Source organism: Anser anser, assembly GCF_964211835.1.
Source record: "Anser anser genome assembly, chromosome: 4".
Taxonomy (NCBI): domain Eukaryota; kingdom Metazoa; phylum Chordata; class Aves; order Anseriformes; family Anatidae; genus Anser; species Anser anser.
The window spans coordinates 59710280-59737038 of NC_139724.1; the positions used below are offsets into that span (position 1 = coordinate 59710280).

Sequence of the window (26759 nt, forward strand, 5' to 3'; positions counted from 1 at the left end):
GCTCCGCTGAGGGGGAGCCGGGCTTCGCCCCCCGGCCATGAACGCGGAGAACTTCGGCTCCAGCGAGCGCCTGGTGGCGGCGGCCTACGTGCGCCAGGGGGCGCAGGGCCGCCGCGGCCATGAGCTGCTCCTGCGGGCCCTGCTGGAGCAGGTAACCGCAGTGCCGCCCCCCGGCCCGGCCCCGGCCCCGGCTGAGCCCGGGGGGCTCCGAGCTGGGGCCGGGATCTCGGGCAGGGAGGTCCCGGGAGAGCGGCGTGCCCGGACCTGCTGCCACAGGCCGGCCCGGGCCGCGCGGCGGGGGGTGGGGGCGAAGGGCTGCCTCAGGGCTGCCTCAGGGCGCGCGGGGCTGAGGGAAGGTGGCAGGCAGCCAGATTGTTTCGAAATGCGTTGATAACGAAATTAAATCCCTCTCGTGAGGTGCCGGAGGGATGTGTTTCTTTGTCTCCGGAGCCATTGTCGATGGTTTCTTGAATGTTTCAAACGTTTTCGTTAGTCACATCATCCACCATGACAGAGTTCGCATTCCTACAACACGTTTAACCTAAAAATACGATTGAATTAGCTTTGTTACCGAAAGCAAAAACAAAACAACAACAAAAACCACTAAACTTTGATTTGCAATAGGAATGGTTTACAGTGCCTTTCCTTTGAGGGTCTTCTCTGTACTTCACCAAGATGACTGCGGTTCTAACACCGAGAGGAGCACACAAAACTCTGTATCTGCTTCCAGCCCTATACAAATTACTTTCAGAAGGTAGTTAAGTCTTGAAGTATTAGGGTAATAACTGGAAAGGAAACTACGTGGATAGGAAGATGAGTTACAGCTGAAACTATATTCTGCTTATAATTAGTATTTTTGTTACTATTATCCCAATTATCTCGTTTTCACCCAGTTCGCCCTGCTGAACTTCTGCAGTGTTAAGCCTTTGTGTGGAGTATACATCAAATAATCCATAGTCTAGGGAGCAATTAGCATGTATGTGCTGCAGTGGTGGTGTGTGTACCTTAAAGGGTACTTGAAAGTGAAAAATACTCTGACTATTTTAATATCAGGATATGCTAACGGTAATTGTGTTGAATATATGGAAAAATCATTATTTAACATTTCTCTGAATACAAGTTTGTAACACTAGGTAACAAAAAACAGAAAGCAGAATCAAAATACAAACTACAGTTCAGCATGGAGAAGAAGGGTAACATCAATCAACCAGATTACATAAAGATGTGTTTGTTCTTAATTTCCAAGTTTAGCAGTTATCTTTATATTATTATTAAGGGAAAGTGTCCTGAAGATGGATGGGATGAAAGCACCATTGAACTGTTTCTTCATGAGCTTGCCATAATGGATAGCAATAACTTCCTGGGCAACTGCGGTGTGGGTGAGAGGGAAGGAAGAGTGGCGTCAGGACTTGTAGCCCGAAGGCATTACAGGTACACCTTATTGGCAGTTTGAATTATTCTGTTTTATTATTAATGTTTCCGAAGTGCTTATTTTACTGTGAATTGTTATCTGAGACCTAGATAGCATTTGAGAAAAATAGTATAATGCAATATTGACTTGATGCAACTTTCTGTATTAAATTTTCATTAATAACTCATTGGAAAGTCTTGAATGTAACAAAAATCTTTTGTCAGGGTTATGTCCTGTATGCTGAAGTGATAGAAGCCTGAGTTGTCGAATTGATTGAATGCAAGGAGAGATCTTCCTGCTTTAAAATAATTCATGCATTACTTGCCTTTTTAACGCTGTGCAGCTCTTCTTCTGTGTATTATTCAAAAGTACTGAATGTTGTAGTTCTAAAGTATTGAACGTTCCTAGTGAACAGCTAGTTGTATTTTTAATGTTCATTAATATATTTATAATGTGATAAGTTGATATGCACATAAAAACTCAGTCTATTTAAAATTTATATATGAAGTAAGCAAATTTATAAAGACTAGAAAATCTGTTAATAGCTTGAAGCCCTTCTTACACTTGACAGGTGCTTTGAATGCTATAATTCTAGTGGCTCTGCATTAATATCTGAAGATAAACTTTTTTTTTTGCATAGTGTTCCGTACTGTGAATGTCTTTGCTGATGTTCCGTCCAGCATGAATGAAACTCAGTGAAACTTTTTGGAATGTTTATCCTCGAAATATTAGCACAAAAGCATATTAGAGACCAGAATTGTTGTGAGCTTTACCATATGGAATTTGAATTACTGAAGCTTAATGGCTTTCTGAAACCCTACCATACCATGAAAAATTGATGAAGAAAACCACTAGTACATCAGTTTGGGTTTTCTGTTTTCTGTACTGCTGTCTAGTCTAAGACATGTCGTGAGGGAGGTAGAGTCACACCAGTGGAGTATCTACATAGCTGCTTGCTGAAGATGCTGGAGAAGGCAGGCCCAGCTTCTGGCCACAGAGAGCCTAGGCTGTCCTTAGCCATGGCATCTCACCTTCACCCGTGAGCGTAAGCAATAGCAAAGAAAGGTTTAGAGGCTTTCCTCCATGCCACTTATTTCTGCAGTGAGTTTTACCAGCTAACTTTGGTAGTGGTTAGAGGTGGCAGGAGATGGTTGTGGAGCTGTCTGTCCTTTCTGCTTAACGCATTCTAAGGGCCAGACTTTGAGAGCTCCTTAGAAAGAAGTAAATTATGTGCAGAAAAGAAAACAAAGTGTGAGAAAGCCATTAAGAACATAGCAGCAGAAACTAAGGGAAGAAAATATTTTGATTGAGTGAGGATTGGGTGCAAGTTTCAACTGATTATCAAGCCATTGTTCGTTTCAAACCATAGCTTGAAGTGGGGAAAAAACACTAAACTGTAAAACTGTGCTCCAAGAAGTTCTGAGTTTCATCCAGTCATGAGACTGCATTTTACTCCATTCCCAAGACAAAAACGGAATTAAAGGCATAAATAAATGTGTATTGTTAGTAGCTTACTTGAACAGCTGCATTTTAGCCATAGGTAAAGTTATTTCTGTCAGTTTAGATTTTATAAATGATTTGAGGATACTTCAATCCTGAAAGGTGCTAAATAATATCTAAGGTTTATAAACACAGTTTATAAACATTATTTATACATGTAGAATGCAGAGAGAGACAGTATTGTATGACAGATGAATTGAATAGGACAATGAGGTAGATGAATTGAAGGTGTAGAAAAAGATGGGCAAAGAGATACATTAACTTAAATGTCTTTGAGGGTGTTTTGTCACGGTATATATTACTTCTTTGCCCTGTGAAGGTAAAGAATTTGTCAGGGGAGTATAGTACCCTATAGTACCCTATAGTACCACCGTGCCTATACTATGTTACACTATAGGCAACTGATTTTTTTTGCTTTGGATTTTTGTGTCTGGTCATATCAGTACTTATAATGCTAGTTCAACAGGCATCGAGAAGTTGCTGGGGTGTATTTAAAAGTAAGCCTGCCAGATGCTAAAGGTGTTGCAATTTTGGGCCTTCTCCAAGTTTTTATTTGCATTCTGGAACATGGTCAGTCTATGGATCAAAACAAAACAAAAAACGGACAATTTCGTACTAATGTATGTAGTTTGTTATAATGGAACTCAGTGTGGCAGGTATCACGTTGGATACATTTTCTGCAGTAGTTTATCGAACAGTTCTTTTCAGTCAGCAAGAATTACTGCTTTGAAACATGAAAAATCTTGATCTGTGTTTTCCACCTTCTTTGTTTAGGTTGATCCATGGAATCGGAAGGTCGGGTGATATCTCTGCAGTCCAGCCTAAAGCTGCAGGGTCCAGCCTTTTGAACAAACTTACTAATTCAGTAGTTCTGGATATTATAAAGCTGGCTGGTAGGTGTAAATCTAAAAATATCTTTGTGTAGACACATCCTGTGTTCTTCATGTTAATTTCTGACTTACTTCTGTTTTTTGTGTGCAGGTGTCCGGACAGTGACCAATTGCTTTGTGGTTCCTATGGCAACTGGCATGAGTCTAACTCTGTGTTTTTTAACATTGCGGCACAAGAGACCAAAGGCAAAATACATTATTTGGCCACGTATAGACCAGAAATCTTGCTTTAAATCAATGATAACTGCAGGTAATAGAGGGACAACTGATTACATGATTGTGTTCTTCTAACAGATTATAAAACTTCATCTTTCAGAGTGATCCTGAATTCACTTGCTTGGAGTAAGATCTAGAAAAGGTCTAATGCATAGCAGTGCTAAGTGCTTTATTTCTACACACCTGATTTCTAACATGCAATCGCATGAGTTTTCCTAATGCTTTATAAAATGTTGGAATATGCTGAGGCAGGAAGATGCATAAAGTAGTCAGTAGAGAGCACAATACTAAGGAAATTACCATTCATTCCTTAATAGATGCCCAATTTGCTTTCCTGAGAATGCTGTAAAACTGCGGTTCATGGTTCACATCCCTCTCAGATTTATGCAAAATACAAATGTCCCCTAGGAATTGGGATCAGAAGGTGACAAGCTAGACGTCTGACTTGCACATTTTTTTTATTTTGGAAAATGGCAAGTGTTAGCTGCCCCATTCGTTTGTAATCTTGCAGTGTCAGTGCTCACTCAGAAAATGAGTTTGGTGCCTTACTTAGTTCAAACCTTATCTTTTTCTCAAATGGAATTCCTTGTTCACCAGATTATAAGCAAGCTAAGGGTAGAAGTCTGTCCCTGTTCTGATTCCGTCCCCTCCTACAGGCAGATTTATGGGATCAAGGAAAGGGCAAGTAAGGGATATCATAATTCTCCAGCTCGGTGAGCAAGTGGTGGCATAGATTTTGGTCCTAGTTCCTAGGAAATGTTTATTTTTTGCATAAAAGATTCACTAGATAAAAGCGACAATTAGAAAGAGGGACTGGATTCAGTACTAACGTGTCTATGTTCTTAATCCAAACCTAAAAGAATCTGTTAAAAGGAGAAAGATTTTTTATTTTTTTTATTTATACTAGAACCAAAACTCCATACTTAGTTGGAGATTTGTTGATATACATTCAGGTCTTGTTTCGTTTGGTTAGGTTTTGAGCCTGTGGTGATAGAGAATGTACTAGAAGGCGATGAGCTACGGACAAATATTGAAGCAGTGGAGGCTAAAATCAAGGCTCTCGGTGCTGAAAATATTCTTTGTGTGCATTCAACGACGTCTTGCTTTGCTCCAAGGGTACCTGATAGGTAAGTAGTCTTCGTAAGAAGTGCTTTTTTGTCGTTGTGAAAAAGCTGTGTGTTTTGGATGCCTGTCTTCCTCATGTTGCCTAATTACTGCCAACAACTAGGGCAGATACTTTAATCCCCTTGGGTAAGGGTAACGGCAAGTTGTCAAACAATGTTCCACTGTCAGAAAAGTGTATGATGGAAGTAAGTAATACAGGTCTTCCTTCTCTCATATGACTGAGGTCGCTTTTGGTATAATGAATGTCACTTTGGCAGTGGTTTGCTTTGTAATTTCATAGAAGTAGTAGGAGAAGACTTAGGTAGAAACATAGTCCAGAAAATATAGTTCCACAGCTAACGCCAAATTTTAATATTGCTCTTGCCTGTTCTACTCTTCTGTAGTCAACGATGAATTTTCCTAGGCTATTAATTAAAAACTACAAAAAAACCCTACAGCCAACATTTAAAATCTTTGTTTGAGTCGCTCTTCTCTGTATTATGCTGGTGTCCGTAGCACTAATAAAGATATACTGGTACAAGAAAACTCTTGAAAATATGTCGGGCAGATGTGCTGTAGGAGTATAACATACAATTTGCCCTACTGTAACATATCTTGGTTTGAACATTTGCTGCCTGCTTGCTTGCTGCTGCTGCTTATGATTTCCAGCCGTTAAATCACCATTAAAAGAATCGCCACTTAAAATACATTGCACTCCTTCCTAATGTTACATGTCCATATGCATAACTTCTGTAGTTGCTATAAAAATATGTAATTCAAGCACTAGCTGAGGCAGAGGTGGACACTACAGTTACGGGATAGGAAATTGCATATTTGAGTCATTATTTTGATGTGTAGATTGGTTTTGAAATATTTGAAAAATTTCTCAATCTGAAAGTGACTTGTTGGAGTATGGTTCTGGATAAAGTACTTGGTATGTTGAGTTATTTGACCAAATTAAGCATCATTGTTACTTGCAAAACCCACTTTCTCTTTTTGCTTATGAAAATAAGTATTAAGAAGCAAATTTGCAACGTTTTAAAATTGAACAGGTACATTTTTGTGGGCCTGCATGTACTACACGCAAGTACAAGATATTAACAGGGTGTATTTTCTACATGTTTTTAAACATAGTGTCTCAGTTGCCTCACTTTAATTATTTTGTGTTTGTCATGAAGTTGAGAAGACTTATGTTTAGTTTTCATCTGCAGTGCATTTTTGTTATTGTGTTACCTGGAAAATTAGTTGAATTTTTGCAAGTTTAGAAAAGAAACGTTATTGAGTCTGAAACATGGTGAGTAAAGGAATGTTTTCTTCTGATTTCCTACCTTAAAAAAAAACCACAGTATTTATCAGAGGTTTAACCTAGTTGCTAGAAGGAAGTTAAAAACAAATAATTCTGTCAGAATACTATGAACATTGTTTGAAGTTGAGTCGCAAATTTATTGGCTAGCTTAAATCAGAGCTATCAGAATTGAATGGTCTATTTTATAGCTCGGGTAAATGAATCTTCTCCTTATCTGCCTTCTCTTTTTGACACGCGATTGTTTTGTTCTCCACAACTAAGAGATGAAATATTAGGTAGTGGCGCTGTGTTATGATATACCACAGATACAGGAGGAAATGAACGCACTTTCTATTTAAAGGATACTGTCAGCTATTGAAGGCCATAACATTCATCTTCCTACAGGAAGGAAAATGCAGCATTTCTGGAGGGTACCATTTTATAAGTCTGTTTTTAAATAGTTTACATTTTTAAGGTTTTGTTTAGTTGTACTGGTGTTTTATAGTTTTTAGTGGCTTAGGATTGTTAGAAGGTCAGGGAAGACGTTTGTGCCTGTGTACCTATACCTTTCCCTTGAAGTATTATTTAACTTTATTGGAATAATGCACTACTGTATAAATCCCTTTGTTGGAGAGACATCAGTTCTCTGATAGTCTTCTACCTGCTGTTGCTGTGAGTTTTTTCTAAAACTACTGTATTTTGAAAGAGAACAAAAGGAAAAAATTATCTTCTCGGTTAATTTTTGTACTTAGCAGAGCCCTCTCTCTATCTTGTTACTTTCATTAGTATTAGAAGAAGGAGCAAAGCTTTTTTTTTTTTTTTCTTAATGAACTTTCACTAGAAGGAGAGAAAGAAGGAATAAATTGGAAAATATTTCTTTAAGTCCTGTTTGTGACTTTTAGGAACTTGAGTAGTAGCCTAACTTAGATTAATGCTTTATTTTTCTGATATGACTAGCTGCTCTTAATGGTTCAGTTTAATCCTTGGAAGCAGATAAGTGGTGTGCTTAATTGTGTGCATAATCACGCATAATCACATATTCTTTTCAAGCTATAGCCCTCTCATCCTGTATTGTAGAATGGATCTAATCATTCAGTAGAACAATTGTAGGAAAAGTAAAGAGCCTTTTCTATTTTCAGGATTTGTAGAATATAGCTTACTGCTTCTCTAAGGCTCAGCAAGCTGAGAAAGGTGAGCGCACATAGCAGTAAACCCTCATGTTTCCAGTTTGGTGAAATCCTCTACCTGCACTTAAAAAGAAGCCTGTCAGAGGGGGAACTATTTTCCTCTGAGTCTCTTTGGAAGGCGAGGGATGAGTCTGATCTAGATCAGCAGATCGGAGGGCAAAAACTTTGCCCTGTGTAGTGTTATGTTTCCTGAAGTATCCTGTTAATGTTATGTAGTTCAGGATTCAGGATGTTGATAAATGTGAAAAATTACTGGACATGCAGCTCCTGCTGAATATCTTGACTGTAAAAAATGAATACGTACCCGATACTGCTGGTGTTACCTAGTCGTACTTGTGATTTACATACTGGTGATTTCTTTAGAAATTATTTCTTTAGAAATAAGACTGTAATGATGCTGTTTTCCTAAGGATTGAAGTTTAGAAAATGTAGCTTGAGGTTTGCGGCTGAGTTTTGCATTACAAAACAATGCTGGGCAATGTAATAAAAATAGAATACAAAGGAATGTCACCTCTTGGAAAATGTTTTCCTACTCTGTCACATTTTATATGGGTGTCAGTAAATCACAGAGAGAGGCTGTACAAAAGGAGATCTAGTCAAAAATACATTGAAGGCTTGGATTTTTCTGTTGTTGTTTTCAGTATTACCTTTTATCATCACTTTAAATTATTGTATATTACCTTATTTTTTACATACAGTTTTTCTTTTTAGGAGATATTCATAAGTTTGTTAAAAATCAAGGGATTAAAGAAAATGAAGCATGATTGGAGTGCCTTGAAAAGGTTACTAAGCATATGTGTGTTTACAAAGCTGAAGTCCCTTAATGGAAATGACCTCTGCATCCACATAAATCCTAGTTTCACTGAGAAATCGATCCAAGCTGAACTCAATGTAATTTGGGGAATTTCTAAAGGCAAATGAAAATTTCTCTTTATTTCTGAGTAAACAGTTGAACAAAGTTTTAATGTGTTGATCTCCACATTCAGACATTTTAAGGCTATCCATTCAAAGCTGTCATTTTAAGGCTATTCACTCCTTTGAAGAATGTCTTTTCTGTTAATCAGCTTAGCTGGTTTCATTTAGAATACTAGCTCTTTGAAACAAACAAACAAACTACACACAAAAAAAACCCAACATAACCAGAAACATGTAAAGACTTCCTCTTTTATGAAGCTCTCAGTTCTCAATTCCCAAGACACACCCTGAAGTTTCCATAAGGCCGTTTTCAGGTTGAATATTAAAAGAAAAGTGCGTAAATAGCTGAAGTTCTGTTAGTTATTGTTAAAGTAGCATGAAAAAGATGTTAATATCTGAAACAGAATGATTTGGGATCTATTTACTGTGTGCTAGACAAAACTTCCAGTGAAGCATGAAAAATTTCAGCCTGGGTCAACAATTTGTAGTATGTATAAAAGCTAACAGGTTCTCCTTAACCTTTGCTGCTTAAGGTGACAGCTACTACCATGAGGCACTAACCAAAAAAGTTCTTCTCATCTCTTGTAGACCTTTCAGTCTTTTAAAGGTCTGATTGATAGCATGAATTACAGTTATCAGTATTTCTCTAAATTATAATTTTATATTCACAGGCTGGAGGAGCTGGCTGTCATTTGTGCTAAATATGACATTCCCCATATAGTCAACAATGCCTACGGAGTTCAATCTTCAAAATGTATGCATCTCATCCAGCAGGTAGGAACTGTGTATTTCAAATATTTTTTTAAACCAAAATGAGAAAATCTCTAATTAGAAACAATACTAGCAAATTTTGTCGTGTTTCACAGCTCCAAGGCTAATCCTGTGCACGTCTGGTAGTTGAACAGTTTTCTGAGAACAAGGAGCAGAGGGAAATAGCACTTAAAACAATACTTGTTATTTCTATTATGTGCTTTTAATTTAATAAAAAAGTGTCTGTTATGATGGAATAATCTTTCTTAAAATATTTCATAAACTTACTGACATAACTAACTGTAAAATAATAGGTCATACTTGAATGTAGATTAAACCTTGTAACACGTTCTGTTGAGATTTTCAATTTTTCTCAACTTTTCAATTTTCAAAAAAAAAAAAATAGTACTTTAATATGTATCTACTTGCATATTATTTAATATGTATACATCTTCCTGAATATACTTTTCAGGTTATATTATGATGCATAATTCTTAATTGTACAGTTCAATTATACAGGATTAATCAAACTGAAGTCGCACAGCAGAATCTACCATTTTTATTTTTTCCCTTTAAGAATGTGTAACTGGCTAGGTATAAGGACATTTTGTTTTCCAGGAAGAGGGGGAATCTACTGTGTGGAGGTTAATTGGATCTTAATTTTGCAGGCAACGTTATATAGAATCAATAGAATATCCCGAGTTACGAGGGACCCACAAGGATAATGGAGTCCAACTCCTGACCTCCACACACAACCACCCAAAAATCAGACCATGTGTCTGAGAGCATTGTCCAAACACTTCTTGAACTCTTTGTAGCCCTCCTTTGGACACTCTCCAATGGTTTTATGACCTTATACTGTGGTGCCCCCACGGCTAGCAACACTGTGCCTGTTGCACCCCAGGGTATGGTTGGCCCTTTTGGCTGCCAGGGCACACTGCTGGCTCGCATTCAACTTTCCATCAACCAGAACCCCCCAGCTCCCTTTCCATGAGAGAGCGTCACAGTCCTCTTGTTTTGATGCAGATTTATTTATATATATTATTATTTATATATACTTTGCTATATTTATATATCTCAAGAAAAAAATGTTTCTTTTCTAATGAAGCATTAACCTGTAGCCCTTTACTGTCTGAATCTGTGAGGCTTTTTGATTTGTACAGTTTTAACTGCATAATTTCCATTAAATTGCAAGGATTTCTTTGGTAGTTACTGAAAACGAGCTACATTTTATAGACTTGCAGGAACTAAACCAATATTTCAAATTGCAGCAAAATAAGAATTTTTAAGGCACTATGTAAGCAGACAATGAATAATGATGAGCAACACTAAGAAAAGGTAATACTGCGATTTTTAACTGTTCATCACAAATACAGTATCAGAGAGTTTTAGGAATTACGTTTGTTTCAGTTACATTGCTGAATTATGTTTAATAATGATGCTATCATAAGTCTCTTCTAATGTATGCTATGCATTTGTTGTTGTTGTTGTTCCTTTTGATAAAGGGTGCTCGAGTAGGCAGAATAGATGCTTTCGTTCAGAGCTTGGACAAAAATTTTATGGTTCCAGTAGGTGGTGCTATCATTGCTGGCTTCGATGCGTCCTTCATTCAGGAGATCAGCAAAATGTATCCAGGTAAGTAGTTCGCAGACTGATTTCATCCATACAAAGTAACTGCAGAAAACTCGATTATCAGCTGTCTTTCACTTCTTCTTTTTTTTTTTTTGGTAAATTTAATCTGTATATTGGGTTTCTGTTTGTCTGTTTTTTCCAGGAAGAGCTTCTGCATCTCCTTCTTTAGATGTCCTCATTACACTTCTGTCTCTAGGTGCCAGTGGCTACAAACAGTTACTGAAAGAGAGAAAGGTAAGCTTTTTGGGAATCAGAATTTTCTTGAAGTCAGCGGTTAAAAGTCTCGTTGCAAAACTGCTTTGCGTAGTAAATCCTGTTTCTATACAGAAAGCTGTTGAATTTCTTCAGATCACACAGTTCTTAATCTGGAAAGACAATACAATATAATTACTTCATGGCCAAATGGTGTTGTGAATAAGCCTGATTTCCTTGTTGTATTCCAAACCAGAGAGTTAAACTGAGGTCCTGTACTATCTATCTCGTGCAGTATTCATATTTGTTGTTACAGAGTATGACTAATACAGTAGGATTTTGCCCAGTAGAATCTGAGAAGTGCTGTACTGTTATGATCACAATGCTTCCAGGACCAAAGCATGAGACTGGACACGCAGAGCTAACCCAGGGGTTTCTGCTCATCTTCATTCGGCCATATCGTGGTTTTGTGCTATGGTAGTGTTTAATTAAATGCTTTTGTACAGCGTTCTCTAGAGAGTCACAGCTTCCAATAAGTTAAAAATAATAAATACTGTGCATGGCCACAAAAAGATTAAAAGACTGTAATTTAAGGCATTTATCTAGATACAGAGCTAGGTTTCTTCTGTGCCTCTCCCAGACTGTGTGTTTTAAGTTGGATATAACTGCATTGCACAGATATTCCTGTGGTTTAAAGTTGGAACCTTTCAAGTTGTCCTTAATTCTGGACGTATTAAAGGCCTGATCTTGCTATCTGTGTGCATTAACATAGAGAAATATTTTTGTAAAGGGTTTTAGACAAGGAAATACTGTGGATTACATACTGTAAGTTAATAGTTTTAAATCATGCATGATATGCTCCATTATTTTGTTTATGAAATATGTTCCAATTATTTCCTGCTGACAGCTTGCTCTTGCCTCTGATATCAGAGCAGAGCAGTAGTGCTAGATGCTATGACTTTTTTCTAGCTGTTTGTACAGGCATGCAGATACTCTGTACTGGAATTGAGATCCCTAGAAATAGCTAGAATATAGAAAAAACAAACAAAAAAAAAACAGCTTAGTTGACTTAGGGTATGGAGTGATCTGTACCACCAAAGTGAAAACACGGCTTGTGAAACACTGAAAGCAGTCACGTTTTTGCCACTGTTGGAATACAGTTTCTAACGTTGTTTTATTCTGGACTGCTGTGCATATTGCTGTCTATGATTTGTGTCTTCATTAAAAACGAATTTTATATTTCACCCCTTTTACTCCCACCTCCGAAAGAGTTTCAAGTGAATTTATCTTGTCTTCTGCAGTACTGACTTTGATGTTTAGATTTACACTGTCAGCAGATAACATAATGGGCAATATAAATATTGTTCAAGTCATAAATAATAATTCTTTCATAAGTAAATTGTCTTAATGAATAGCTGTATATTTTAAATTATATCGTTTTCTTGGAAGTAGGATTCTAAAGTGAATAAAGCATTACATTTTTACAACTTCAGGTCTTTTTTATATCAAGTGTGAGTACACTCTATAAACATAGCCTTATATATGGCATAAATATGTTTCTTTTATTGGATTTGCTGTAGGAATAGAAACCTTTTTTGCTTAAATGTGTTTGTTCCTGAATTGTAAAAATGTAATAGTGATAGTTTATTGCCTGTGCTCTGTGAAGGCAGAGGCAGAGCTATTAGGCTCTCAGCAGGAACTATTTATAGCTTGACATTGAGTACTCCTTTCTATATTGGTGCAGCTACACCTACTCACACAAAGTCAGCTATAAAAAACTTCCGATATTTCTTTTTCTTTCTCTTTTTATACTTATTCATGAGTGTTATTTCAAGTTATTTGAGCTCAAGCCAGAGAGATCAAAATATTACTGAGAAGAGATTAATTTCATACAACCAAGGGAAAGGAACAGTCATAGAATCATAGAATCTCCGGAATTAGAAGGGATCCACAAGGATCATCAAGTCCAACTCCTGGTTCCACACAGGACCACCCCAAAATCAGACCATGTGTCTGAGAGCACTGTCCAAATACTTCTTGTACTCCGTAGGCTCGGTGCTGTGACCAGTGCCCTGGGGAGCCTGTCCCAGTGCCCAACCACCCTCTGGGTGCAGAACCTTTCCCTAACCCCCAGCCTGACCCTCCCCTGTCCCAGCTCCATGCTGTTCCCTCGGGTCCTGTCGCTGTCCCCAGAGAGCAGAGCTCAGCGCCTGCCCCTCCGCTCCCCTCATGAGGGAGCTGCAGGCCGCCATGAGGCCTCTCCTCAGCCTCCTCTTCCCTAGGCTGAACAAACCAAGGGATCTCAGCCATTCCTCATACACTTTGCCCTCTGGCCCCTTCACCATCTTTGTAGCCCTCCTTTGGACGCTCTCCAATGGTTTTATGTCCTTCTTATACTGTGGTGCCCCAAACTGCACACAGTGCTTGAGGTGAGGCCACACCAGCGCAGAGCGGAGTGGGACAATCCCTTCCCTCAACCAGCTAGCAATGCCTTGCCTGCTGCACCCCAGAGTACTGCTGGCCCTTCTGGCTGCCAGGGCACACTGCTGGCTCACATTCAACTTCCCATCAACCAGAATCCCCAGATGCATTTCCGCAGGGCTGCTCTCCAGCCTCTCATTCCCCAGTCAGTACATATATTCAGGACTGCCCCATCCCGGGTGCAGAATCCAGCACTTGTTCTTATTTAACTTCATTCAATTGCAGCTTTCTAGACTGTCAAGATCTCTTGGCAAGGCCTCACTACCCTTAGGAGAGTCAGCAGCTCCTTCTAATTTAGTATAATATGCAAACTTAGCATGCATTCGAGTCCTACATCCAGATCATTTATAAAAGCACTGAACAGAACTGGCCCTAAAATTGAGCCATGGGGGACCCCCCTAGGGACTGACCTCCAGCCTGATGTAACCCCATTTACTATAACCCTTTGAGCCCAACCCATCATCCAGTTGTTCACACACTGTATTTTGTGCTTCTCTAGCTGTGTGCTGGGCATTTTGTCCAGACGGATACTGTGACAAGAAGTACTGAAAGTTTTGCTGAAATCCCGAAAGATCACATCTACTGGCTTCCCTTGGACAACTAGATGGATAACCTTGTCATAAGATGAAATTAAGTTAGTTAAACAGGACTTTCCTCTTGTGAATCCTTGTTGGCTATGACCAATGACTGTGTTGTCTTTCAAGTGTTTTTCAGTAACTCCCATGATAATTTTCTCCGTAATTTTACCAGGCACTGAAGTGAGACTGACAGGCCTGTAATTACAAGGGTCTTCTTTCTTGCCCTTCCTGAAAATTGGAACAACATTTGCCAGCTTCCAGTCTCTCCAGATTCCTAAGACCATTGAAAAATAATTGAGAGAGGTCTTGCAGTAACATCAGGCAGCTCTTTCAGTACCCTGTGATGAATCCTCTCAGGCCCTACAGACTTGCATGCATTCAGCTGGAGCAGCAAATCCTGAACAAATTCAGTCAGCAGGGATTTTGTTGTTCCCCCAGTTATGGTACCCCAACTCAGGGCTTGGGGGGCCCCAGGGTCCATCATCAGTGTTAGAGGCAAAGGCATTAGACATCTCTGCTTTATCCATGTCGCTGTTTGTTGCCATCCTCATCACGTGATGGACCGATGTTATCTCTGGTCCTCCTTTTGCTGTTAGTGTACTTTAAAAAGCTCTTTTTGTTGTCCCCACAGTACTGGCCAGCTTCAACTCTAATTGAGCTTTGGCCACACAGATTTTCCTTTTACGATGGTGAACGACATCTCTGTAGTCCTCTCATGTTGCTTGACCGTGTTTCCAGTGGTCATATGCTTTCCTTTTCTGCCTAAGCTCTAGAAGAAAATTCCTGCTCTGCCAGCCTGGCCTTCTGCTCTGCTTGCTTGACTCCTAACACCTTGGAATTGCCTGTCCTTGCACTCTTAAGAGAGGGCTCTTAAAAAGTGGTCAGCACTGATGGACCCTAATACCTTCAAAAGCATATTCCCAGGAGTCCTTAATAACTAGTTCCCTGAGCAGCCTGAAGTCTGCCCTTCCCATATCAAGGGTCAGAGTTTTGCTGGCAGTTTTTCTCCTATTGTCAGAGTTTAAACTTGACCGCTTCATCGTTACTACAGCCAAGACAGTCACCAATTGCCACTTCAGCCACGAGACCCTCTCTGTTTACAAACAGCAAGTTTAGGAGGGCACCTTTCCTGGTCAGCTCCCTTACTACTTGTACCAGGAAGTTATCTTCAACATGTGTGGAAGTTCCTGGACCTGTTCCTGTCAGCTATATGGTATTCCCAGGTAACATCTGGGGCGTTGAAGTCACCCATAAGGACGAGAGTGGATGATCTAGAGGTTAATTCCATGTAGAATAATTCATCAGTGTCCTCAACCTGTCTGGGTGGCCTGTGGTAGCCTCCCACAATGGCATCTGTTTTATTTGCTTGTCCCTGAATCCTTTAGGACCCAGAAGCTCTCAACTGTGTCGTCACCCCCTGCAAGCTCTATACAGCCCAGCCTCCCCCTCACATCTGGGGCCACCACCACCCCTCGCCTGCCCTGCCTGTCCCTCCTGACAGGCCTGTACCCGTCCATCATAACGCGCCAGTCACAGCACTCTTCCCACCAGGTTTTGCTTACACCCATGACGTTGTAGCGCTGGGATTGTGACAAAGCTTCTAGCTCCTCTTGCTTACCGCTCACACTTAGGGTAGAAATATTTCAGTGTGCCCCAGCGTATCCAGCTCATCTTGGAGCAGACTGAAGGGCCTTGCTGGCACCCAGCCCCTCAAACATTGGCATGCCATCCCATGCGAGCCTGGTTTTACCCCTTTCCCCCTTCAAAGATTTGAAATTTAAAGCTCTTTCAATCAGCCCTGCTAATTCCTGAGACAAATTCTTTTCCTACTTTGAGAAAGGGCCATCCTGTCAGGCCTGGTGTCGTGTAGACCATCCCACGATCAAAAACATCCAAAATTCTACCAGTGGCACCAGCCTCAGGGCCAGGTATGTACATGGCATGGTATTTTCTGACAGGCTATCATTCATGGAGTATGAGATTGTCCAAGAGTATGAAATTTGTCTTCTGATATGAGGGAATAAAATGGTGCAATGAATCAGAGGACAGGAGAGCAAGGCAGTAGCACATGCATGCCATCCAAGTGTCTGAATAAACATGACCACTTATGACAACGTAATAAGGAATGTGCTCTGCAGTCATATTTAGCCTTGATGTTGCTAGAGAAAGGATGGAAAAAAACTCCCAGCACTTCTTCTTGCTTATACAGGATTCTCATTATTACTTTTTATATGTTTATGTAGAGTTTAGAACAGTGTTTTTTAAATTTTAGTAAGGGATTCTAGGTCCTTTTGTAATGCGGACAATAACAACAGATCCATGGTCAAATCTGTTAATGTTGTTGCTTAACTCATGTTACTATGTGAAGGTTATGCTTATGAATTGACTGCTTTGATTTCCTCAGTACCAGTCACGTTGTGTCCCATATTCTGTATTGCCGGGTCTTAAAACTCTCTGTCTGCATGCATGCATTTGTCTGAACCAGGCCACACGTAGCAGTTAGAGGGGCTGCACTGCGTGGTACCACAAACAGTGGCCTTGCACTGGTCGTCATGTCAGACCTGGCAGACAGCGAGGGACCTGCATTCCGTAACAGGCTTAATACCTTTTAACTATTTTCCAATGTGTACGTAAGCGATCCATTTAATCCAATTAACTAGTTAGTGTGCTATTCTTACTGAAAAGGTAATAGCTTCACCTTCTCTTCAGCGGTTACGTCTTACAGCAGTCTTCCCTTAACAAGCTAATGATCAAGATAATTCTGATTGTCTTAAACATATTTCTGTGTTACTTGGGGTGTGATGGAGCTTTTTATGTCTGTGTTCATCTGTCTGTATACTTTCTAGAGTGATTAACTGGAGCCGTTCTTATGTCCTTATGGAGTGTGCATCTAAAATATTTAAAACCACACTGAGTGGGAGGAAATTGTTTGATTTTTACAGTTCAGTAAAATACTGGTTTTACATTTCATGTTTTATTGTTGATGCAAGAAAATGTGGTTTGTTCTGATAGGAATAAATTATTTGTACTGTTCAGTACGAGTTTATATTGCTGCTCTACTTAAGATTGAATTTAAGAGAAAAGATTTAATGCTGCATATTAAAAATGTAAAACTTCAAATATTCTTGCAAGAAGACATTCATTACCTTTTTTTTTTTTTTTTTGGTTGAGTCAGTTTGCTAGACTGTAGTTTGTGAAACCTGTGGGAGTATTGCAGAACTTTCACCCTGTGAAATATCTAGAACCTTATTCAGGTTGTGGTCTGGATGGAGGCGAGATGGTTTAACTGGGTGTAGTCATTACGTTAAACGGTGGTGTGTAGTTAAGCAAGTGCCAAGTATGGATGGAAGCTTCGAAGCGGTGTGCATACTCAGACCAAGTGAGAGAGGTATGGCCCTTAAGGAGCCACATCTCTTGGCCTTGTAAGTGCTGACAAGAAGATTTGCTGAATTAAAAAAAATAAGTATGGAGTTTAGTGTTTTCATACCAGGTTGGCAAGACTCACTGAGCTGTTGCTGTTAGATTAGAATAGAACAGTTCAGCTGGAAGAGACCTTCAAAGATCACCCAGTCCACCTGCCTGACCACTTCAGGGCTGACCAAAAGTTAAAGCATATTAATGAGGGCGTTATCCAAAGGCCTCTTGAACCCTGGCAGGCATGGGGCATCCGCCACCTCTCTAGGAAGCCTGTTCCAGTGTTTGACCACCCTCATGGTAAGGAAGTTTTCCCTAATGCCCAGTCTGCACCTCCCCAGGCACAGCTTTGTGCCATTCCCACACGTCCTGTCATCGGTTCCCAGGGAGCAGAGACCCACACCTCACTCTCTACTTCCCCTCCTCAGGGAGTTGTGCAGAGCAGCGAGGTCGCCTCTCAGCCTCCTTTTCTCCAGACCTGACAACCCAAGTGTCCCCAGCCTCTTGTCACAGGACGTGCCTGCCAACCCTTTCAGGCATCCTTCTAATGTTGTGGAGCCCCAAACTGTACACAGTACTCAGGGTGAGACTGCACCAGTGCTAAATACAGTGGGAGAGCCACCTCTTTTGACCAGCTGGCTATGTATGCTGTGTTTAATGCACCCCAAAATGCTGCTTGCCTTTTTGACTATGGGCCAGCACCCCCAGATCCCTTTTTGCAGAGCTGCTGACCAGCAATTTGTCTTCCAGTCTGCTTTATGTGATACCAAGCTTTCAAAGTCCTTTAATAGGTTTTGTATTTTTTTAAGTTTCCACTGTTTTATGAATTCAGAACAAAATTATTTTTTTCTCTTGCAATGCAAGAGAATCTGTAACTGAGATTGTGTGGTATATGTAGGTGTTGCACATACACACGTTTGAGTTTCTGTTGTGTTTTTGGTTGCATTTCAAGAAAAGAAGCCTTCGAAAGGGGCTTTTTGGGGCTGCTACTAACAAGCCTCCATGCTCAGCATTGCAGCCTCATTTTATATGGGTGAAATGGTGTGACACAAGGGGGAATGGTTTTAAAGGGGGCTGGAACCAGGTAGTCTTAAAGGTCCCGACCCAAACCGTTCTGTGGTTCCATGATGTGAGAGTCAGTCTGTATGTAGAGCAAAGAGGTTGTAAAGTTTTAAGTTTTTAAGGGGAAAGAGAATTAAATAACGAAACATAATTGATATTTAGTGCTTGGGTTGCTCAGTGCAACTTCAGCATAATAGTTAGCTTCACTGGAGAAAACTTGAATGCCTACCATGGAAATTCAATTATGTAAGAGCTCGTTTGTGTATAATTGCTTAGGGTGCTTATAAATTTTCCACATAATAGAAATATTTTGTAATAGGGGTTGGTTATAGATTAGACCTCACAAAATATTTCATTTTTCTTTTTTTTTGGAGAGGCCATTAATCTATTTTACAACAAACCTTTTAAATTCTGAAACTATAAAATATCAAGAGGTCATAAAAATAAGAAGTTTTGAATTTTTGTTCAGATAGCTTCAGTCAAACTGATAAAAATGCATATTTGGATATTTTTTTCCCCATCTTCGCATTTTTACTGGTTCTGCCAAATTTCTGCGTATGTGAAGGCTGATCTAGTAACGTAGGTACTTAATATAATTTAGTACAGTGGGTAGCTGTTTATAACAACTTGAAGTCCTTTTATTAATAAATACTATAAGAGATGCTGTAGAGAATTCCCTAGGTATGACAAAGACAAATGAATTGCTTGGGAAATTCTTCCTTTTCCAGAATAGGCTTTTCTCTGTACTATTTTCATCGATAATATCTCCATAGTAGGCACAATTAATGTATAGTTCTGTAAAACTCTGCTTCGGTTGTAGAAATAAATAGCCAGCAGAGGGAGCACAAATTAGTTTATGAATTGTATTCCAAAACATCCTGATGTAATGGCTAAACATATTAATGATGCTCATTGTGGAAAGCAAATAACAAATGAACAATGTGTTTATATTCAGTGAGGGACTAGAAGGAATGGAAAAGTGTTTGAATGTTTGAGTAAATGTTTTTCAACTTCTGCGAGTGAACTGTAAATAAGCTCTGAAGAATCGAAGCCCCAAAATCACTTGATTTCAAAATACCTCTAAAAATATCAGTGGAATGATTCTTCACAGATTTCAAGTTCTGGAATACCATAGATGTCTCCCATAGTTTTCTGTTGTTGTTCAAAGTATTGCATAAGTTTTATGGTCTGGTTGATAGTGAATCTGCAGCCTGATTTCTTTAGATAGTAACATAGTGCTTTTTCTCCCTGGCAGAATTCATTCCATGGTATTAGGAAGCGCAAGTCAGGAGCGGCGTTCATTTGATCACTCATGAAGTGAGACTGGTTTCACTGCAGTGGCTTAAGAAAAACATCTGTAATCTTCTAACTTAGCTACTACAAAACTCACTAGGTTTCATAAGAGCTGTGGGAGGTTCTGTTCAAGAGCATAATTTTGATCACAAGCTATAATCTATACCTGTCAGAGTGTGCAGGTCAGAACAGGATACTGGTCTGCAAACAGAAGAGACAACTCTATATGAAGAATGAAAAATGACTTGTCAGGTCCAGATATTGATGTGGATGCTGCAACAGGCAGTCACATGGAAGTAGCTGAGAGGCAGAGTCCTTCTGGCCAGAAAAAGAAATCTGATGTTTAGTATCTTTTAACGACTACCCAGTATCTGCATGTTTTTGTTATTATTTATGAGAAACAAAGCATTAAAAAGAACAGAAGAGAAGCCAAATACAATAAGAGTGGTGTTAATTCTTACTGTGTCGTGTTTTGAGCTGATATGTGAGGGGGAAGATAATAAACTGAGGAAGACCACGAGCAGTTATTGTAGATTATTATAGAAATAAAACAGGGATGAAGGAAGAGAAGCATACTTTAATGTGCAATGGGACTTGTATCTTAGCCAAAACATCTGTGAATCTCAGTTTTATGATACTTTCACAATAAGGGTGGAATCCAAGTAAGCAATATCAGGAATTCATTTCCATTTTTTTTTAGTAGGCTTGAAAAGGACTGGCTACGCAATAGAGCTGAGTATTCAGAATATATGTTGTATGAAACAAAATACATTCAAACATGTAGTCACAGCCTTCTCCTTAAGAGACCGTATTGCTTTTTGCATACAGAAAGTCTGTGAACCTTTGGGAGTTGTGATTGTATAATAACAATAGTAACAAAATGTGCTGGTTTTAGCCTGGAATGTGTTAATAGAAGATAATGTAAGGAACAATATCTCACAACGTGGCTATCTGTGATGGTAACAGTTCATTCTCTGGCTCGTGGGGCCAGGGTGAGGGGAAGCTCTTGCAGGAGTGGGGAAGGGTCTACTCCTTCAAGAGGATACTAGCGTGGAGGAGGACCTGCTGTATAGCAGTAATCTCTTAAAGATTTTACTTCCCTAGGCTTCAGATCCACAGAGAGAATGGCTGACATCCCAAACACGGATATTAGTCTAGATAGAGAGCTTTCCATCATCTTGAGGGGAAGACCAGGGTTAAGGAAATGGAGCTTTTCATTTATAGAGGGATTTCAGAGATTTGTCTGGACAACTTCTTCGGTGTGCATAAAAAGGATGTAATGGAGATTTACCAGTTTTGTGAAATAGGTACCATTTTCTGTTTGATAGCTAATAACAAAAATATTGCATCTTTTTTTTTTTTCCAGGAGATGTTTTCCTATCTTTCAAGTGGGCTGAAGAAGTTGGCAGATACCCACAATGAGAGACTGTTAGACACACCACATAATCCCATATCCTTAGGTAACTTGTTTGTTATATTTCAAAAGAAATTCTAATATCCTGTGCATTTGTAATGCAGTTTCATATACATTTCCTATACATTAGTCATTGTTCACTACACTCCATTAAATTGTTCTTAAGCCAGGATGAAACCATTGAACCCAATAAGGTAACCATCTATAAAAGCAGAGCAGTAAAGCAGTGACTCAGGCCCTTTACTTTTTACAAAATTGCTCCTGTCCAACATACTCATTTATTGTAATCAAGGCAGGCAGAAGATGTTAGCATGTAGGAATACTTTATAAATAAGTAGATTTTAAAATAAATTAGGGTGTAATTACTTCTCACTTCATCTTACAGTGCTGTAAAAGAAATTATGCAATTCCTACTCAAGATATTTGATCTAACCAAAAATTCTGCTGAACGTCCAAGTAATGTTGCCCCCTGTGCAGAATCTCTGCCTTATGTACAGTCCAACCAAAGAAGTAATCCATGACAGCTTGTGGGAAAACAAAATGATGAAACTATAATATTCATATTTATTCTTCCTTGATATCTGAACACAAATATTTGGCCAGATTTTTATTGTTGGAAGGCACCTTATCCCCTGCAGTTTTTGGAAAAAGAGAAGCTTTGTAGTAGAATTAATTTGATCTTTTGTTACTTCAGCCATGTCACTGAAGAATCTAGATGAAAATAATGACGTAGCCGTTACCCAGCTCGGATCTATGCTTTTCACAAGACAAGTTTCTGGAGCAAGGTGAGGATGCTATGAACTTGAAAATTTGGAGGAGTTGTATTAGGATTTCATAAAATATAAAGTATAGTATTTGTTTTGTGCCAGTTGCCTCATGATTACAGATTTCAGTGTGGCAATACAGTTCCAAGAGTAATATACCCTTTTTCCTCAGTGTTATCTACTAATAATGTGTGTACCTGCCTGAGTTAGCAATGAGGCCCTCTTTGTTAGCTTTGGTAGACTAAATAGATAATCTATCCCCATTTAATTTAGTGTCATTATTCCCTAGAACCCCTTGGTTTCATTTAGTTTCCAGCTGTTGTCTGATCTTACAGTTAAGTTGTAAGCTGCTTAAGGAAGATCTTTGTTTTGTTTATTGCAGCACAAATACGGTTGTGCTGGACGTCAGGGGAATAAGCTTCTAATACCCTGCATAGCTTTTTGTCATATGGAAGAAAATCCCGCTTTCCAGAACTAGCTGTGTTTAAAAAAAAAACAACTTCAACTCGAGCCGTTCTGAGCTGAATTTATTCTTATTGACACTGGTATGTGGAAATGTAAGCCAAATCATTTTTAATGATTTTGGTTTAAACGTTTTAGAAGAAGAGAATGATTTAGAATTTGTTTTGGCAGAATTCTTTAATCTGAATATTACTGCTGCCATGCTAGCTTCTGCTGTAGACTTAATGTCATTTTCTGTAGCAGAGTTGATTGTTTCCACATCAGAAGGTATGCTTCATTAGCTTGGATTATTCCACTTCCTGCACAGATGAATGACAGTAAATCTATGTGTACTGTAGTTAGATGCTCTTTTTAATTTGCCTGTCCTAACCTTGGCTTGTCCGGAAATTTCAGTCATCTTTGGCTGAAATGATTCAAGAAGCTCCGTATTTGAAAAGTTAAAGCTCTCCAGTTCTTTGTGTGATACAAAGGCTCCCCTTTTTTCCTTTTCTTGTATAAGCAAGTGATTCTTTTGCAGTAAATATACAGTTAGACCTGGCATTTTGACAGACTTTAAATGTTAGGCTCGTGGTGCACGGCAGTGGTAATAATAGCATCTTCCTGCTTTGTTAGCACACAGGCTTTCGCATAACCTGTGGTTTGAGCACTTCAGTACAGAAAGGATCTGCTAATCCTGGTGGAGTTTGTCTGAATGCAGTTTCTTAAATGGATTGCAAAGAATGTAATAAATTCTGACTTCTGACTAAAATTGATTGGTGTTAACTGTTTCTGTAGGTTTTAACTATAGCCATAAGGTGAGTTGTTCCTTTGACAAGGAAAGGTGTGGATTAAGGTCTGGGTTTATCAGGGAATGGGTGTGTGCTGAGCGCTGAGAAATAGGGTGTAATAGGTAGGGGTTCTTCATATGAGGAAGAGGTAAAAGCAGTGGTGAAAAGTATCCGCTGTGAGGAGGGAATGTGATTCTGAGATGTCTTTCACCCCATGCTAGGGAGCTCAAAATACCAGTAGTGAAGATCTTAGTAATTTAACTGGAGAGGGGAAGGGACACACCCCTATGCCCACAGACTTGACCTAATGTAGGATCTGCTGCCACTGTCACTCATAGCGATGCTTGAGCACTAACTTGGAGAATGCCTATTGTAAGCCTGCTTACAGGCATTTGTTTAGAGTTAGGAGATATTGCACTGTATAGGAATTTGTATACGTTCATCATAGAGTATCACATAAAAATATTCAAGGCGTCTTTAACTGAATCACAATTTTGTTTGTTTCAGGGTTGTTCCTTGTGGGTCTGTACAGACAGTGAATAACTACACTTTTCAAGGCTTTATGTCACATTCAAATGACTATCCCTGTGCTTACCTCAATGCTGCATCAGCAATTGGAATTAAAAAGCAAGATGTAGACGTATTCCTAAAAAGACTGGACAAGTGTTTGAAGACATCTAGGAAAGAAGGAAACAAAGAAAAAACTGTGAATGAAATATGTGATTCTAATACAGGCACAGAACAACTTGCAAAGTAGAAGATACAGATGTAGTAACACAGGAGGATACGTTTTTGTTTGAAGTATGGGGTTTGTATTGCATTGTGAATCTGCAGTGCAGAAAATTTATTCCTAAAAACAAAAAACACAACAACAACAAAACTTGGGTGAAATTCAGGCTCAGAGGAAACAGATGATATTCTCCTATTCTCCCTTCCTAGAAAGTCAGACACAAGCTCTTTGCACCACACAAATATACTTAATATCTGCCAAAGTAAAGCTCTACATTCATAAAAATCTTGACCTGGCCTGTCAGCCTGTGGGTGACTGTTGGGTCTGGTCACAGAGTGCTTATGCACATGTTCTTCGTTAACGAGATTTTCTGTAGCAATGACTAAATTCCTGTCTAGGTACACAACCAACAAGAAATGTTTCACTGCTCTCAACGTGTCTTGCTTTTCCTCTGCTTACTTGCCACTTTTCATTTGTTTTCAAAGATTTATAGAAAAATGTTGGGATAGCCCTTACTAAATACAGTGTTGAAACTTGGTGAAGAAATTACAGGGTTGGAATAATAGTCTTAGATGTTCTCACATCTCATGAACTGCCTAGAACAAAGGAGCCATCTGTGGCAAAGGAAAATGTAGAATACCTCATATCCTGCCAATACTCAGCTCTTGAGAACGTTTTCATAGTTCAGCAACCAAATGGAATGCTGAGGAAGAGCAGTGATGAAAGCATGGGTCCGTGGAGCGGAGAGGGAAAATCATTTTTATTCATTTCATCTCTTTGATAGTTACTCTTGAATAGGGGCACTCAGGTCAGAGATCCACTGAAAAGGCAGAATGCTTTGTGGGATGAATGCAGCAGTTTCAAGAGCCAGCCAGACCTGAGGGTGTTTTGGCATTTTTAGTCCATTGTTTTTAAATTTATAGACATCCACTTCTGAACTGTCTCACAGTGCTATTGGCACTCGCGCTTCTGTGGCTGTGTGCAGTTACTGATTTGAATTCATAAAAGAAACAATAGATTCGGGGTCTGTTCCTGGAACAAAGGTTCCATATCACTGGAGTGACAGTGCTGTAGGTTGCAAAATTTTTAGTTAATTATTCTTAAATACAATTACTACATTATATGCAGGTTTTTATGTCATTTGCTGTTCAAAGTGAGCTGAACATTCAAAGACATTTTTCTTTGTCCGTAATGTAGTAATACTTGGGACACCACGATTAATGAGTTCCAAATGTCAGGAAATTTTCTAGTTACTTTGTTTGGTGGGATCTGAGCCGTATCCTTCAGAGCCCTCTGGAAATTGCCTTATCAAAACAGTGCTATTGAAAGGACCGTCCCTCCAGTGTGCTCAAATGAATTGATACAGGAGGTGAAGTTAATATGTGGAAGTTAATAGACTGCTAATCATTCTGAAGGCGCTTTCACTTGTGAAGCTCATTGTATCTTTAGTTTAAATTGAACCTGCTCCCACATTGTTATTGCTACAGTTACACTTCAGATTGATTAAAGCTTGTGGAAGAGATGGCTCCCTGGACTACAGTCACAGTTGTTACTTGCTGTACAAGCACATCGTAGGAGAAAGGTAATATAACTTGACCACTAAGTCCTTGTGGCCATAAGGAGATGTAAATTTTTCTTTTTTTTTTCTTTTTTGGTTTTGTTTTGAGATGATGCTATACCTCAGTTTTTCCAGTCAGTAAAGTTCTCCTACAGGCTTGAGAGACAAAACTGTAGCTCACTCTGCCCTCTGTATTCAGAGTATTGGAGCAGACAGTGAAAACCATGGGGCCTTAGTGATACCTTTCTTCCTGGTTTTGGATATTGCTGTTTCCTGCCTGAATGAGCATAAGTTACTGATTTAGATGACTAGTCACAAAATGTGAATATTAGAACTACTGTTGTGAGAGTTTGGGGGGGTGCATGGTAGCAGCTACAATGAGGATTTGATGAATAATATCCTGAAACTGGAAAAAAAAACACCCAACAGCAGTTGCCTTTTCTGAGAGGAAAAGACCTCTACTCTACCTTTTATGTTCTTGTAATAAATTGTCTGCTGCAAATAATTTACTCACTTCTACTCTAGATTGAACTGCTTTCTCAGGTAGTGTTTCTCTTGTCTTCAAAATGTTTCCCATTTGAAATCAGGGATAAAGATTTCAACAAATCTGTCTGAACAAATATCCAGGGAAAGAATCAACTGTTTTGTTCTGATTTTGTGCTTTTAAACCTTCTATTTTTTAATTGAAAAACATCTTAATGTGACACGTTTAGTTATAAATTGTGTGTCTATGTGTCATTAAAGCTCTTCACAAATCTTAATCATTCCACCTAAAGTCAGACAGTTTAAAATATTTTGAGAAATACGCCCACCATGAGGTATAAACTTTTGAACTAAATATTTGTGTTCTGTTACTTTGGCAAGTTGTACCAGTTCACGGTTGTGTTTGCCTGCTATGTCCCCTGAGATGTGGTAAGTTGTAATTAATACTAGGTTTATATAGACAGAAGCATTATATAAATGTCATGATAATTATATTGAAATGTTAAGGAATTCAAGTGGCAATATACCTTAAAAGAAATGGAGAAGAAATGGTTATTTACAGCATATTTGAAACAGATAGATAGTATTTTTCAAGGAGAATATAGACCACTTATTCTCTATTCACCAATATCTATAATAAAGTAATAAAATAATACTGGAACATATAATTA

At 39.0% G+C, this 26759-nt stretch overlaps 1 protein-coding gene across 2 annotated transcripts; it reads left to right on the plus strand.

Moving 5' to 3' along the window:
• The first annotated feature begins 17 nt into the window (after positions 1–17).
• Positions 18–26759, plus strand: SEPSECS (Sep (O-phosphoserine) tRNA:Sec (selenocysteine) tRNA synthase). 2 transcript variants are annotated; one of them, XM_083835744.1, is made up of 11 exons: positions 18–151; positions 1277–1431; positions 3686–3804; positions 3893–4051; positions 4991–5144; positions 9180–9282; positions 10764–10893; positions 11033–11124; positions 21277–21370; positions 22019–22109; positions 23825–26759. In XM_083835744.1, the coding sequence occupies exons 1-11, from the start codon at positions 38–40 to the stop codon at positions 24072–24074; spliced, it is 1461 nt and encodes a 486-aa protein (XP_083691870.1). In that variant the 5' UTR covers positions 18–37; the 3' UTR covers positions 24075–26759. The 2 variants fall into 2 exon arrangements, with proteins under 2 accessions (XP_083691870.1, XP_083691871.1); XM_083835745.1 differs by lacking the exons at positions 21277–21370; positions 22019–22109; positions 23825–26759 and adding an exon at positions 11399–17604.

Bases quoted from the DNA above. Each gene is read 5' to 3' on its own strand.
- SEPSECS (XM_083835744.1), top strand. From the start codon at position 38: ATGAACGCGGAGAACTTCGGCTCCAGCGAGCGCCTGGTGGCGGCGGCC. The intron at 5,145-9,179 runs GTAAGTAGTCTT...TTATATTCACAG, and splicing joins GCTCCAAGGGTACCTGATAG to GCTGGAGGAGCTGGCTGTCA. The intron at 11,125-21,276 runs GTAAGCTTTTTG...TTTTTTTTCCAG, and splicing joins AGTTACTGAAAGAGAGAAAG to GAGATGTTTTCCTATCTTTC.